The sequence below is a fragment of the Barbatula barbatula genome (assembly GCF_947034865.1).
Source record: "Barbatula barbatula genome assembly, chromosome: 17".
In the NCBI taxonomy this organism is placed as follows: domain Eukaryota; kingdom Metazoa; phylum Chordata; class Actinopteri; order Cypriniformes; family Nemacheilidae; genus Barbatula; species Barbatula barbatula.
This window is the reverse complement of record NC_136780.1, coordinates 14,409,853-14,422,877: the sequence shown is the minus strand read 5'-3', so window position 1 is coordinate 14,422,877 and position 13,025 is coordinate 14,409,853. Positions and strand designations below refer to the sequence as shown.

Below are 13,025 nucleotides of genomic sequence, written 5' to 3'. Positions count from 1 at the left end.
CCTGGGCTCAGGATATCGCCCGATAATGAGCACTGAACCGATACCTGGGTGCCTATCTGTATATACAGCTGTGTATACTACTGGCACTGTATGAGTTGATAGAATTGTTTTATGGCGTGCCTCAGACTTATACTTGAACAAATACATACTAGAGTATGTTTATTATCTGACAGACATTTGACCGTAATATTCTTTATTTTTGTTAAGTTGCCGTTTTACTGGCTGTAAAACGGGCCACAACGTTGGAGACCACTGCTCTAAACAGTGGTTACTTGTGGCAACACAGCACAACTTCCTGTGTTTGCATTTTGACCAGTTTGCAGTGTTAAGCAAAGTTAGCAAATCTGTATAAATGTATTTTTTCTGATGAACACAGAGAAGGATGTTTTGGAAAATGCTTTTAACCAAACAGTACATGGACACCATTGACTACCAAAAATGTTGGTAGTCAAAAGTGCCCCAGAACTGCTTGCTTTCCAACATTCTTAAAAATATCTTATTTTGTGTTCAACAGAACAAAGAAATGAATGAAGCATATTGTCCTGCTATGGTTATAAATGGTCCCTGTAGGGTTACTGTACAAACAAAATGGTGAATTCCATGCAAGATGGAAATAGCTCATTCTAAGGTTATAAAACATAACGCTTAGGTTACGTTTTAAGTCAAATGATGTCAAACTGACATTTCAGTGAAACTGTATTAAACAGCTCAAAGTATAAATCTTTATTTTAAGCTTACAGTGATGTAAGATAAGAAAAAAGTTTTCAATTTTTTTTATGCACTTGCTCGAAAACTGATTTACAGAACGTTGATATTTAACCACCAAAAAGGTACAGATTGCAGCTTTAAAGTTACACTTCATGTGCAGTACAGTAAAATAGCTAATCCCATATGCAGAGCTGGAATGTTCTTTATTCACAATGTCTGGCACATCACTTGCCCCATGTGTTTTCATTCACCAAATATTTTAGCTAATATAGTCTCTATACAAGCAACTTCTAGCCCTATGTTGTGCTGGATTTAGACTGTGATCTACTGAAGTAGAGATTTATTTGACTTCAAGTGCTGTCAAATACCGCTAGGTAAAGTACCGCCAAATGTGAACTGCTTGATTGTAAACGTTCCCACTTAGTAGCGACTGACTCGTGACTGTTGACAACTATTCCCTATCAGACTAAACCAACAGCGCAGGTTAAGAGAGGGCAACTTCAAAGCTTTGTTGACTGCTAAAGCAAACACATGTCATTTCCTAGTTTTGTGTCCACAAGACCTGCCACATTAACACACACACACACACTTAACACAAGACCTTTTCTCTACACACAGCTGTTCCTAGCTGAAGGAAGACTGCATTTAGTAAAATCATTTGTCTCATTGGCTGGCCACAGATTGAAGAGATAAACCATCACTGAAACTAAATAAAAAAAAAGAAGTCAAATGTGAACGTAGCCTAAGGCTGTGTCAATGTCTGTTTGACATTATAATCCTATGGAGTAAACCGTGTTTTAAATAAATGTCCTGAGCGCTTTTTTAAGCGTTTATTTCTGCAGCTCAGAGTGTTTTTTGAGGTTGAAAAAAGTTCAACTTTTCAGAAAAAAAACGCCCCACGTCAAGCTCCCTTCTCACAGCTAACCAATGACAGAGACCGGTCAAAGAGGCTCTCGGTTTATAATTCAAATAGACATTTACATTTATACATTTGTCATGGCGTTTGGCTGCTATTTGTATCCAAACGCTGCAAGTTGTCTTTAATAAAACAGCGCCTTCGTCAACTTTTTCTTGTCAAAAAAGAAGTCAAAACTGAACAAGGCCTAAAGCTGCAATCCATAACTTCTTTTGGTTAAAAAGTTGGATAGAAAGAAAAGTAAAGTTTGACACAGTTTGAAATTTTTCGACTTGAATTCACATAAGGATATGAGCCTGTAATTTCATGTTTCAAACACAGATGGCGATAGAGAGACAAAAGTTACAGATTGCATCTTAAAATTAAATCATAGAGAGATTGCAGGTAAAAGAGTCAAAATGGTTTTCTATTTAGTTCTATATTAATAACTATTACAAAGTTTAAATAAAAAAATCCCTAAACAATACAAAATAAAAAGATAAGGAAAACATTTTTTATATGATAAACACTTACTTGTTGGCCAAATCATCGTCATCGACATCTACGTCATCATCATCGTCTTCATCATCATCATCAGGTTGGCTTTTTCCGGTCAGATTGCCGTCACTAAGGTAACCAGACTTGAGGTCGGCCAGGTCATCATCGGCAGTGTCCAGACTCTCGATGAGCTGGATGCGCTGTAGGTGACTGATCTGCATCGACGCGCGGATGGGCAGGGAGTGGGCTGTGACCCCAGAGGAGGGCGCGTCACCCGCCTGCAGCCGAGGACTGGACTGACCCTGGCGCCACGAGAGGGGCGATGATCGATTGGATAAGCTGGAGATGCTGCGAGCATTGGTCTCATCGCTATCGTAGCACATGCTGCTCTCAATACAGCTGAAAAACAAAAATTGAACAAAATAATATTAGAAACATTAATATGACATAATCCACCAGAGTACATTTGGTTTTACCTTTAAAGTTAATATATATGAGTGAGATCAGGTTAAAAGTGCACATTAAGTAACAGTGTTTGTTTGGTTTTTACTGTGTAAACGTTTACATTGTTTATTGGGATTACTTAGTGAAAACATTTAAAATTCATGTGATCAATTTCTTTGAGTACAAACTTATTTCTCGTACAACATATAACCATCATGCACTTCATCCACACATCATTGGTTAGAGGTTAAGCGTCTCTGGGGATTCTGGGAAATTTAAAGAGGATGTTTAAATTCCTTCATAAGTGTCTCACACACCACTCAAGCTTTTTAGAGGAAGTAAATCACACACACATTGACCCCTCGGGCCATTTTTTCTGATTTTAAGATTGTACGTCAGGGTTTGGCCACCTGGAAAAACTGGCTGACCTTTCATCGCTAAAGCCCTCAACTGGATAAACTCATATCCTATCCCTGAAACGATTTTTAATGCTCTTATTTTGATTCCAGGTGTCCAGCTTTTGTTTTTGTTTTTATTTTTAAGCTGAGCGGATGGAAGTAGATTATTACCCACTGTCCTTGAGCTCAACTTTCAAAGTATAAAAGCTATTGGATATTGAGCATTCTCTGATTTAAAGGAATGTTCAGGGTTATTAAATAAGCGTGCATTTAATTGACAACATATGTGGCACATTGTCAATCACCACGGTAACCAATTTTGACTCCTGACCAAAAACCGTGCAATAAAGCAGAAACCTACATTCGTTTCTTTATTTAGGCAGTTTCAGCAGCAACATCATAAAAAGTTATGTGGCCCGATTTTAACTTGTGGTAGACCTCTGCAAAGAATCAATAACTGTTTAGTAGTTTTCATTTAAAGGGATACTTCACCCAAAAATGAAAATGATGTCAAAATTTGCTCACCTTTGAGAAGTCTGTATAAATGTCTGTGTTCTGATGAACACAGAGAACGATATTTGGAAAAATGCTTATTACCAAAACATCATCATTTGTGCTGAACAGAACAACAAATGATAAAGTAATTTTTCTTACTATGGGAGTCAATGGGGGATGAGATCTGTCTGGTAACAAGCATTCTTCAGAATATCTTTCTCTGTGTATACAGATTTGAAACACCTCGAAGGGGAGTAAATGATGACAGAATTTTCATTTTGGGGTGAATTATCCCTTTAATACAATGATTATTATTTTTTAATTATTATTAATATTTATTTAATATAACTACATTTTTATATTTTAACCAATCACAGACCGTAAGTTAACTTTGGGCCAGGGGCATGTGTCCGATGAAACCATCTATATATTTCGGCAACTCTTGCGAGTTAAGCAGCTTTACATTTCCAATACAGTTGGATATAACATTGCACAGACAACATCAAACGCGTATTTTACACAAATCTCACATAAACACATATAATGCACTGCAAAACAAATATGTAAAAGAAAAAATAAGTTTGTAGTCCAAACTGGAAGTCTTGTTTTTTAAAAACAATATCAAAAGTCAGAGTTCATTTTTAAAACAAACTAAATACAATTCTAGCAACGAGGTAAGAATTATAACAATTATTAAATAACTTTGTCCTGCTTTTAGCATTAATTTACTTCATTTTACTATTTATTTCAGAAAACATGTAAAACTTTATTTATGATTCTTTGCACCACAGACATCGGTTACATTACAAAGTACATGTGTATTACTGTACAAGTTTGTGCTTTTTTTAATCCAAGGGACAAGAAAAAAATATTTTATACCCACTCCTTTTAATACCCACAATGCATTGCACATATGTAGAATTCACAAACATTTTCCATAAAGTGGAGTGATTAGTATTCTCGGAGAAGCCAGAAAAGACGACAATGTTTCTTTAGAGCATTGACGTGAATATGAATTATCTTTTGAAAATGGCAGGCGCGTGTGTGTGCTCAATTGTCAGGCAGAATAATAATGATGGTTTAATGGCAGTGATTAGCGTTCCTTTAGTCCTCCCATGGACTTCTGAGAACAGTTCAATCAGAGGAATAGAAAATATGACAAATCAAGCAGAGCATGTTGCTTAAGCAAGCGTTATTATGCATTCATAAACAAAACAGTAAGCTCGGGCTCTCTGTGTACAGACTCTCGCTTGAGGCTTAAATCGAGGCATTAGTGTTTATGTTAAGATGAAGCATCAAATCAGGATGGTTATGTTAAGCTTTTAATAGAATGACTCGGCTGAACCTGAGACGGGGTAATTTTATATCAGGAGCCATTACTAAAATCACTCACTTAAACAAACACACTGAGTGAAAGATAGAGTGCTTACATACTGTCCACGTAAAAATATAGTCCGTGAAACTAATGGACACAAGAATCTGTTTTGGACAGTCTGTTATATATATGAAATGACTGAAATGACTGAATCTGTATCTGTTTACAGTTTGTCATGTGCTTAGTCGCGACTGCTTATTAGGCTGTTCAACGATTAATTAACAGTTGTTGAAATAACTTGTCAATAACTTGAATAAGGTTTAGTTTTATATAAATGTATCTTAAATTATAGGCATAAATAATCCAAGTCTGGTAGTAAATATATCAAAATATTTAAAGATTACATAAAGATCTTATTGAAATGACAAGCAAAATTGTGTTTAATGACAACTGACAACCGGTCTCCAAAATTCTTTCTCTTATTTTTGGCTAAAAAAACGAAACGATACATTTATTAAGTCTTAATATCTCAAGTTTGCTTGCCTAAGATTTCACTGTACAATAACACAAATACCGCTTGAAATATTATGCCAGTGCCCACAAAGTATGATGTATGTTATCCTCTTTTGTCATTCTTATTTAAAAAAATAAGGGTTAAACATGAATTTATGAAATTCAAACTCACATTATCCACTTGAGTAACAATGCTCGGTGTAACACAGCACACACTAATCCACAGCTCTGACATCTCCTTACAATATTATACAACATCAATTATTTTATGCTTGGTTCGCAGGGCTAAACTCTCCAGACGTATTGGTTTGTAATGCACCATTAGCAACTTCCTTGAGAGTTAAGAGAGCTTAGTGTTTCTCCAAACCACAAGATACACAAGCCATTAGCTGTCATAACCAATACATTGACGCAACACACCAGCCCTGCCAGAAGACCTCACGCACATGTGGCTCTATGATGAGACGGAAATCCATCCCGGTGCTGTGGTTTGTATGTGTGTTTGTGGACCGTGGACAGGGAGAATCAACATCGGGAGGTGCTGATGTGAGAAGGACAGACAAACATCTGCTGCTCTGCTGGTTCTGGACTGTTCACTGCTTTCGGTGGGTTCATTCAGACACAGCTAAAATCTCTCTCAAGGACATTATAGGTTATGTACGCATACACCACATCAATATTCGTTCATCATTGAGCCCCATTGACTTCCATTGTACGAACACAAAACCACTGACACATTCCTCAAAATACCTTCAATTGAGTTCCACAGAAAAAAGAGTCAAAGACAAGTTATGAACAACATGAGGATTCGTTTATATTTTTGGAAACCGTCCCTTTAAGCTATCAGGTTGTAGACCCCCCAATCAAAGATCAGATGAGGATGCCTAAAAGCATGACCTTCCATACCTGTGGCTGAGCTGAGACCCCCGCAAGCTTGACATGGTATCTTCCAGGTTCTGCCGGAGGTCGAGGACATTCTGAACGGTGCGTTTCCTCTGGGACTCGGGATCTGCAGCAAAGAGAAGAGAGGATGAGCGGTCTGTTAAAGCACACATTTAGCATAAACAACTACATGTAATGTAGCCGCACGCATACACAAACACACCCACGAGTGTTAAAATGCTTGTGGACTACAGCCAAGAAAAACATTAGCATGTATCAAGCGTGATATCGAGCTATGTTTTTCACTGACACAGTATCTCCGTTTTTAGAAAGATCAAACAAGCGGCTTATCCTCATGCTATAAGAGCGCAGAGCGATGGAACAGAGGAATATAACAGCTCAGCGAGTGGGCAGCTTTACAGGCAGAGCACGGATGAATTAAACATTACGTTCCTATCCTGCCAACATGCCAAAAGCATATCGAGCTACCGTACCAGTGAGTTCACATAAACAGGACATTAGTATTTACAAAAGGTCTTCTTTCAGTTTAATTGCTTTCTTTATTTAGGTAAATGCGCTTATACAGATTTATTTGACATTCAAGCTGTAAAGCGGGGAATGCATTATACATCTTTACCCCGACTGTTTGAGAACTGCTGACAGGCGCGAGAGCTGCTTTTCGTCTGATCAGCCTCCCACCCTAAACAAAACAGCGCTGCTTCAGTGTAACATTATAAAACCACATTATACAGAAGTCCCTCCGCAGTTATTACAGTTATCAACCTCTCATATTTATTCACTGCCACTTCAGGCAGACTGGAGAACAGTGGGCTATTTTGCATTTCGGGAGATGATGGTCAGCTCTTTTTTTGTGTGCAATACACATCCAGCACTCCGGGAACGATTCTTCAGTGTGTCCTCTGATGTCGACACAAGCGTCTTTACAATCAGATTAGTCTCTTCCTCTGCCACCTCGCATCCCCTCCTAAAACCTCATCACTGGCAGCTTGTTGCATGTTCCCCTGGGGTGTGTTAATCCCAAAGCTTGACCAGCCAGCACAGCAAGACTCCATGCCAAACCTACTGTAATGACATCCAGACTGGCATTAGTCAAAACCTGGGTCTTAATTCATTTTAATCTCCATCACAAACGGATCTGCCCTTGAATGGACATGCAGACCTGTGTGTATGTGTGTAGTGGATCAGCACAACTCATGTAGGTGGCCCACGGTTTTGTGATGAGGATCCCAGCCATTGCTGCCCCCTGTGGAGTGCCACTTCATTCAGCAGTAATCTCATACAATGAGTTTTATGAAGCACGGTGAGTTTTCCAGAGAGGTTTAAATGAGCTGTTTGGTAGTTTGTTCTAAAGCTAGACTGGCTAATAGGCATGTGAGGTCCGACTTTATGCTATACTCTACTCTACTGTATTTACCAGTAGGGATACCATTAGAAGAACCGTTTCTTGACTAAACTCAAATGCGACAAAGTTACACGACCCATTCAACGAATAGTTTAATTTGCACGGACCGGCGGCCAATTCACATCTATTCACATCTTGTCTCTTTGTGTAATTTACTCGCGCACATAGTTAAATTCGGTCTTGGTGTGAACACAACATAACAATTATTTAAGGAACATTGTGTTGCCACAAGTGACAATATGCAATTGCGCCACTTTAAACGTTTATGTAACTACAATCTTTATTAAAATTAACATGCAATATATTATAATGATATAAAATATATAATACAATCAATCAAATGTCAAACAATCTAACAAATTTTTAAATCCAGAGAAATTCACCATTTTAACCAACGTTATGCTACAAGCGTAAAACGTAGACATGACATCATTGACAGCATCGCCGGTCAATGATGTCTTGTCCCGTTTTCCGCTTATAGCGTTGCAGAAATCCTTAGCGACCTCATGCAGCACTGCGCAGACCATCACACATGATATCATAGTATCACTAGAGCCATTTGAAAGCACTACTATTAAGATGCTCTCATGCTAGCACGCCAATCTGTTGACTTATATTATAACAATGATAATAAAACTTTATGTCATCCATGCACATGATTTGTCAGCTCCGCTGGATTGATTTCCATCAGCAATGGAAGTTAAGACTACAATTCCCATGATTCCGCCCTCACAACTTCATGAAGTTATTATATTATTTTTGTTTTGCAACCTCTAGCGGCAAAAATGACATATTGTGCGTTAAACAAATAACAACATGGCTTCTGTGCCTTATTTGCAGATACAAATTTGAGTCTGGTTTGTGTCATCTCTCACAGCTGCCATCTTATTCTTGCTATCTTTCCTTGCCCTTTGTCCTGTCTTTAGTAAAACTGAATTTGGCAAAAGCAAATTAATTGATTTACTGAATTATTATTTATTTGTCTACAGCTCATAAAAGCATTGCTGTTATAGGAGTTACAACAGGCTGTTACAGTCCAGCCTAAAGCCCAACCTCCCCCCACAGCAGCATGATCACAAGATCACAATGACTGTGTCTGCAGTCTGTGGCTAAAAGGACCATTAACTCCATGTGATAGCACAGAACTGAGTTGACAGCATTAAGCTGTGAGAGGGTAATTACTGGACCAGAAAATGGACAGATTTGAAACAACATGTTGAAGCCGTTGGACCTTACACTGAAAATATGCACAGCCGATGTAATCCCCCAGATTCAGTTTCCACAGCTGAACGGACACCAAACTGTTTCAACATCCACTCTTACTTGAACCAAAAACAACACTTGTAAAGGGCCATTCACGGCAAGGACGATGCCCATAACAACAACTTATGTATAACGTTTGAAAAAGATCACTATAGTATGGACACTTGTATCCTTTAGTTATCGTTCTCGGCCTAAATATGCTTTAAATGGGCCAACTTCTCAGTAATACTGCATTGTGCATGGACCCGCTCCAGTTGGCAAACAGATACACGTGAATTGTCCTGTTGGACTCTGGTGTAATGAAAGTGAGAAGGAAGTTACGCTTGCACTTCCATGCCCACGGACCCCTGCGGACGGGTCCAGCTGGTCAGTGCTGGAATGACCTCTGTGATGAAGGCGAGGTCACCAACCACAAGATCTCCATCGCCCTGCATCACAGCTCATCTGGAAACACCACTCAAGGACTCTGATGGTGAGAAACATGCTCTCAAAAACATGTCACATTGATTTCACCATAAAGACGTGTGACGTATAGAGGATCTATTGATTTCATCAGGTCTGGGGATTGGCTCAATAGTGAGATGATAGAGGCATTGAACGCACAGAGCGGCTACCGAAGTGAGCAAGCTGTTTCGATTTCAAAGGTTATCTCCAGTGGAGAGCAGAGGGGGTGTCAAGTATACATTTATTCAATAAACAGTTGTGTACTGATTAGTGGAGGTGCTCTATTTTAATTAGTCAGATGTTTTTAGGTGCTGTTTTGTACTGGGGAGTTAAGTACACATCTAGAAACCACCCGAAACACCCTAGCAACTACACCGAATACCCTAGCAACCACCCAGTTACACACTCAAAACAACTGCACAGAAATACACCGGCAACCACTCAACCCCTCAGCAGTGAAGTGATGAGATTTGTCTGGGCAAGTACCACTTTGTTTTGAGGGGGGGTGTAGTCAAAATTCACTACGCCGGCAGTACAGTACTGCTAAATATGAGTATTTTTACGCACACACACACACACACACACACACACACACACACACATACACACATATTTTAACAAACCTTATGATATATTCCCTTGTGTAGTACTAAAAATAAAATGGATTAAAACTTTTTTCTAGAATATGCATTGTTTCAAAGCTGCCCTATAGAGGAAACTGCAAAATTATTCAAATTATTCAAAAAAGATATGATATTAGATCTATTTAGAAATAAATCTATAAGGAAAATAATCTGTGTCCTGTAAATATATGTAGTAAACATACAAGTATTTTCGCAACACTTTTATTCAAGAGATCTTTGTGAGACACCTATAATAACCTATAAAAAGCCTTATATTTCAACAAACTCATGGCAATTTGTAACAATTTTACATGTTGGCTAAATTGTATAAATCCATTTAATATCATTTGTACTGTACGTTTTGGCATAATTTTTCAGCACTTATTACTATGGTTAGGTTTAGGATGTAGGGTTTCAATAATGTTTTTTTTAATAATCAGACATTTTGCATCACTCCAATCATTTCATATGAATTCATACTAAATATCCACCTCGTAAAATCCCGTTTGATCAGAATATTTCATAAAAATAAGGCATAAAGGCGTCATATGTACATTAATAAATTCCAAGATATTATGGTATTACGCCTGCTACCCTACACTAGATGGCACACACACTTCCCCCTTCTGCTCGGCTGAACCTGTGCTTTGAAGATTGGCAATCCATCCAAAATGCCCAGGAGTCACATTTATTCACTGAGCAGTGGTACTTAAAATCATATTAGACACACTGGAATCGACCATGCTAGTACAGCTCATTTCATTTGTGCATGACTTAAATCCATTCCTATCTACATTCATCTGGATGAATGCTCTAGCGGAGCAACCCAAGACAACAGAAAAACAACGAGGGGGCCACATAAGAACCAGAACTGTTAACTACTATATATCTTAAAGGGATAGCTCATCCAAAAATTAAAATTCTTTCATCATTTACATATTCTCATATCACTCTAAGTCTGTATGACTGTCGTTCTTCTGCAGAACACAAAAGAGGACATTTTGAAGAAAGTTGGTAACCAACTTGGTTGCCAAACCACAAAGGCATCCATTGACTTCCCTTGTATGAAATCAAACTGAGACATTTGTGTTCCGCAGACAAAGAGTCAAACACAGCTTTAGAATGGCATAAGGGTGAACAAATAATGACAGAATTTGGATTTATGGGTGAACTGTCCCTTTAAGAATATGTAAGTACATGGTGTTCATTAACCACCATTTATCTGTGTTCATAACCGATTTAGAGCAGCATTAAATCGTTTTTGTCCATGTTCAGTCACCTCTGATCTTTGTTCACATGACAAACAGTGCAGTCTGCATGGCATTACACAATTATTAATCACTTCTTACGAGCTTTAGATGTAGCTGGTGTTCTTTCTATCTATCAGCTCTCTGATGCCAAACCGTACATGCTGAAACAAAAGATATCAGCCAGGGTAGATTTACCACCCCAATCCCCCTCGCTGGATCTAATCGATTGCTTGCGGTTGTTAAGCACAGCCCTCATTTATGGTAATTGAAGTCTCCCCACTCCAGGGGTAAGGTTGACAGAAAGGTTCGAGCCTGTCAGACTTCCTGTTTTCTAAATCGGCCCAGAGGACCCAGCTGCGGCCTGCGTGAGGGAATGAGGAAATTAGAGATGCAAATTTCACCCCCGTCGCAAGGACTTTCCCAGGGGGGGAACTAATGAATCAAGGCTAGGCTGGTTAAATGTGGCGAGGGGGGGAACTCCAGTACACCTGCCACCCCCTCTTTACAACCCTGTGTCCTTGTGTTGGGGCGCGAGGAGAGCTGTGAGTAGCAATCCAGCCGCTCTTTTCTCTTCCTATTCATGGATATTCAAGCTGATGAAGGACTGCATGTGTAAAAGCAGAGACAGTGGAAGAATTCTAATGATAAAAGCTTTAAAAGAAAGCTGGCATCAGGCACTTGGTTAACATGTTACAGTAATATACTGAGGAGATAAAAAAACGCTTCCAAAGGAATGGGACGACTCGATTGTGTATCCAGCTGAATTGACAAAAGAGAACACGATAAAGGAGATAAAAAGAGTTTGATTCTGTTGGAAAAAACAAAGTGGGCTACTTTGTCAACCGGCTTCATTGATGCAGTCACACCTCATTTAAAGGGTTTTAAAATGCCCCTCGATCACAGTAGGGAAGATTAACAATAATCCCATAATTACAATTGGGATTTTCTAACAGATTTATAAAGCCCTCATAAGTAGATCACAATTTTATGGTCTTTACTGTTAAAGGCCCAGTGTAGCAGCATCTAGAGGTGGAGTGGTGAATTGCAACCAACTTCTCACTCCACACCTCCCTTTCGAAGCACTATGTTAGGAAAAAGATGTCATCATGTTTTCACTTCTTTGTCGAAAGAGATAATGTATTTACGGGCTACTGTAGAAACAACTTGGTGAATTCCATGCAAGTTTTCACCTTCATTCTTGTTGTGAACGGATTGGAAAAAATTCAGCGATGTCTCAAGAAATCAACAGATAAATGGCGTATTATGAACTCCTCTGTAGTTAGTTATCAAATCGTTCATCTTCAAAAATACGTCATATACTGCGCTCACCTAGTATCTCTAACGGGGCAATGATAAGGTGAGCTGTGACCAACGCGACGTGGTCACAGCTCGCGAGTAATATCAGTCAGTGACAAACAAAAAGGGTGACTAATACAAATTCACAAAATACGGAGATACAAGGTTTCAGAAGGACAGCAGTGATATCCAAAAAAGTAAGCATCCAGATAAAAGAATTGCATTCATTAGGGAGCATATGAATGAGATACATACATTGATAGTGATACATACATTGACATCTATAATACCTGAGGTTATGGCGTAATTCTACAATAAACTAAATATACCAAGAGGACACCCACGTTTTCATTTCAGAAGTTCCACCATCTGTAACAGAGCTGCCACACTATCTCAACAGTACTTCTAATCTTTGAGATTGTCAATTTCTTCCTAATGACTAACTGAAGCATAAACTGTCAATAGAGAAGCTAATAGGGATGTAGACGAATGCTTACTGGAACCATCATCTGCCTTTCTGAGAATGCTGTGCGAGCGGGAAGCTAAATGCTCTCGCTAAATGCACATTAGAAAGTGCT

The 13,025-nt window shown here is 38.7% G+C and overlaps 1 protein-coding gene across 2 annotated transcripts in view; it reads right to left on the bottom strand.

Moving 5' to 3' along the window:
- nav1a (neuron navigator 1a) overlaps window positions 1-13,025 on the bottom strand; it is a 90,008-nt gene that overhangs the window by 54,466 nt on the left and 22,517 nt on the right. For both annotated transcript variants that reach the window (XM_079478403.1, XM_079478402.1), the window contains 2 exons: window positions 6,173-6,275; window positions 2,138-2,500 (listed from right to left, as the gene is read on the bottom strand). In XM_079478403.1, coding sequence (XP_079334529.1) covers window positions 2,138-2,500; window positions 6,173-6,275 — 466 coding nt within the window. The remainder of the gene's footprint in view (window positions 1-2,137; window positions 2,501-6,172; window positions 6,276-13,025) is intronic.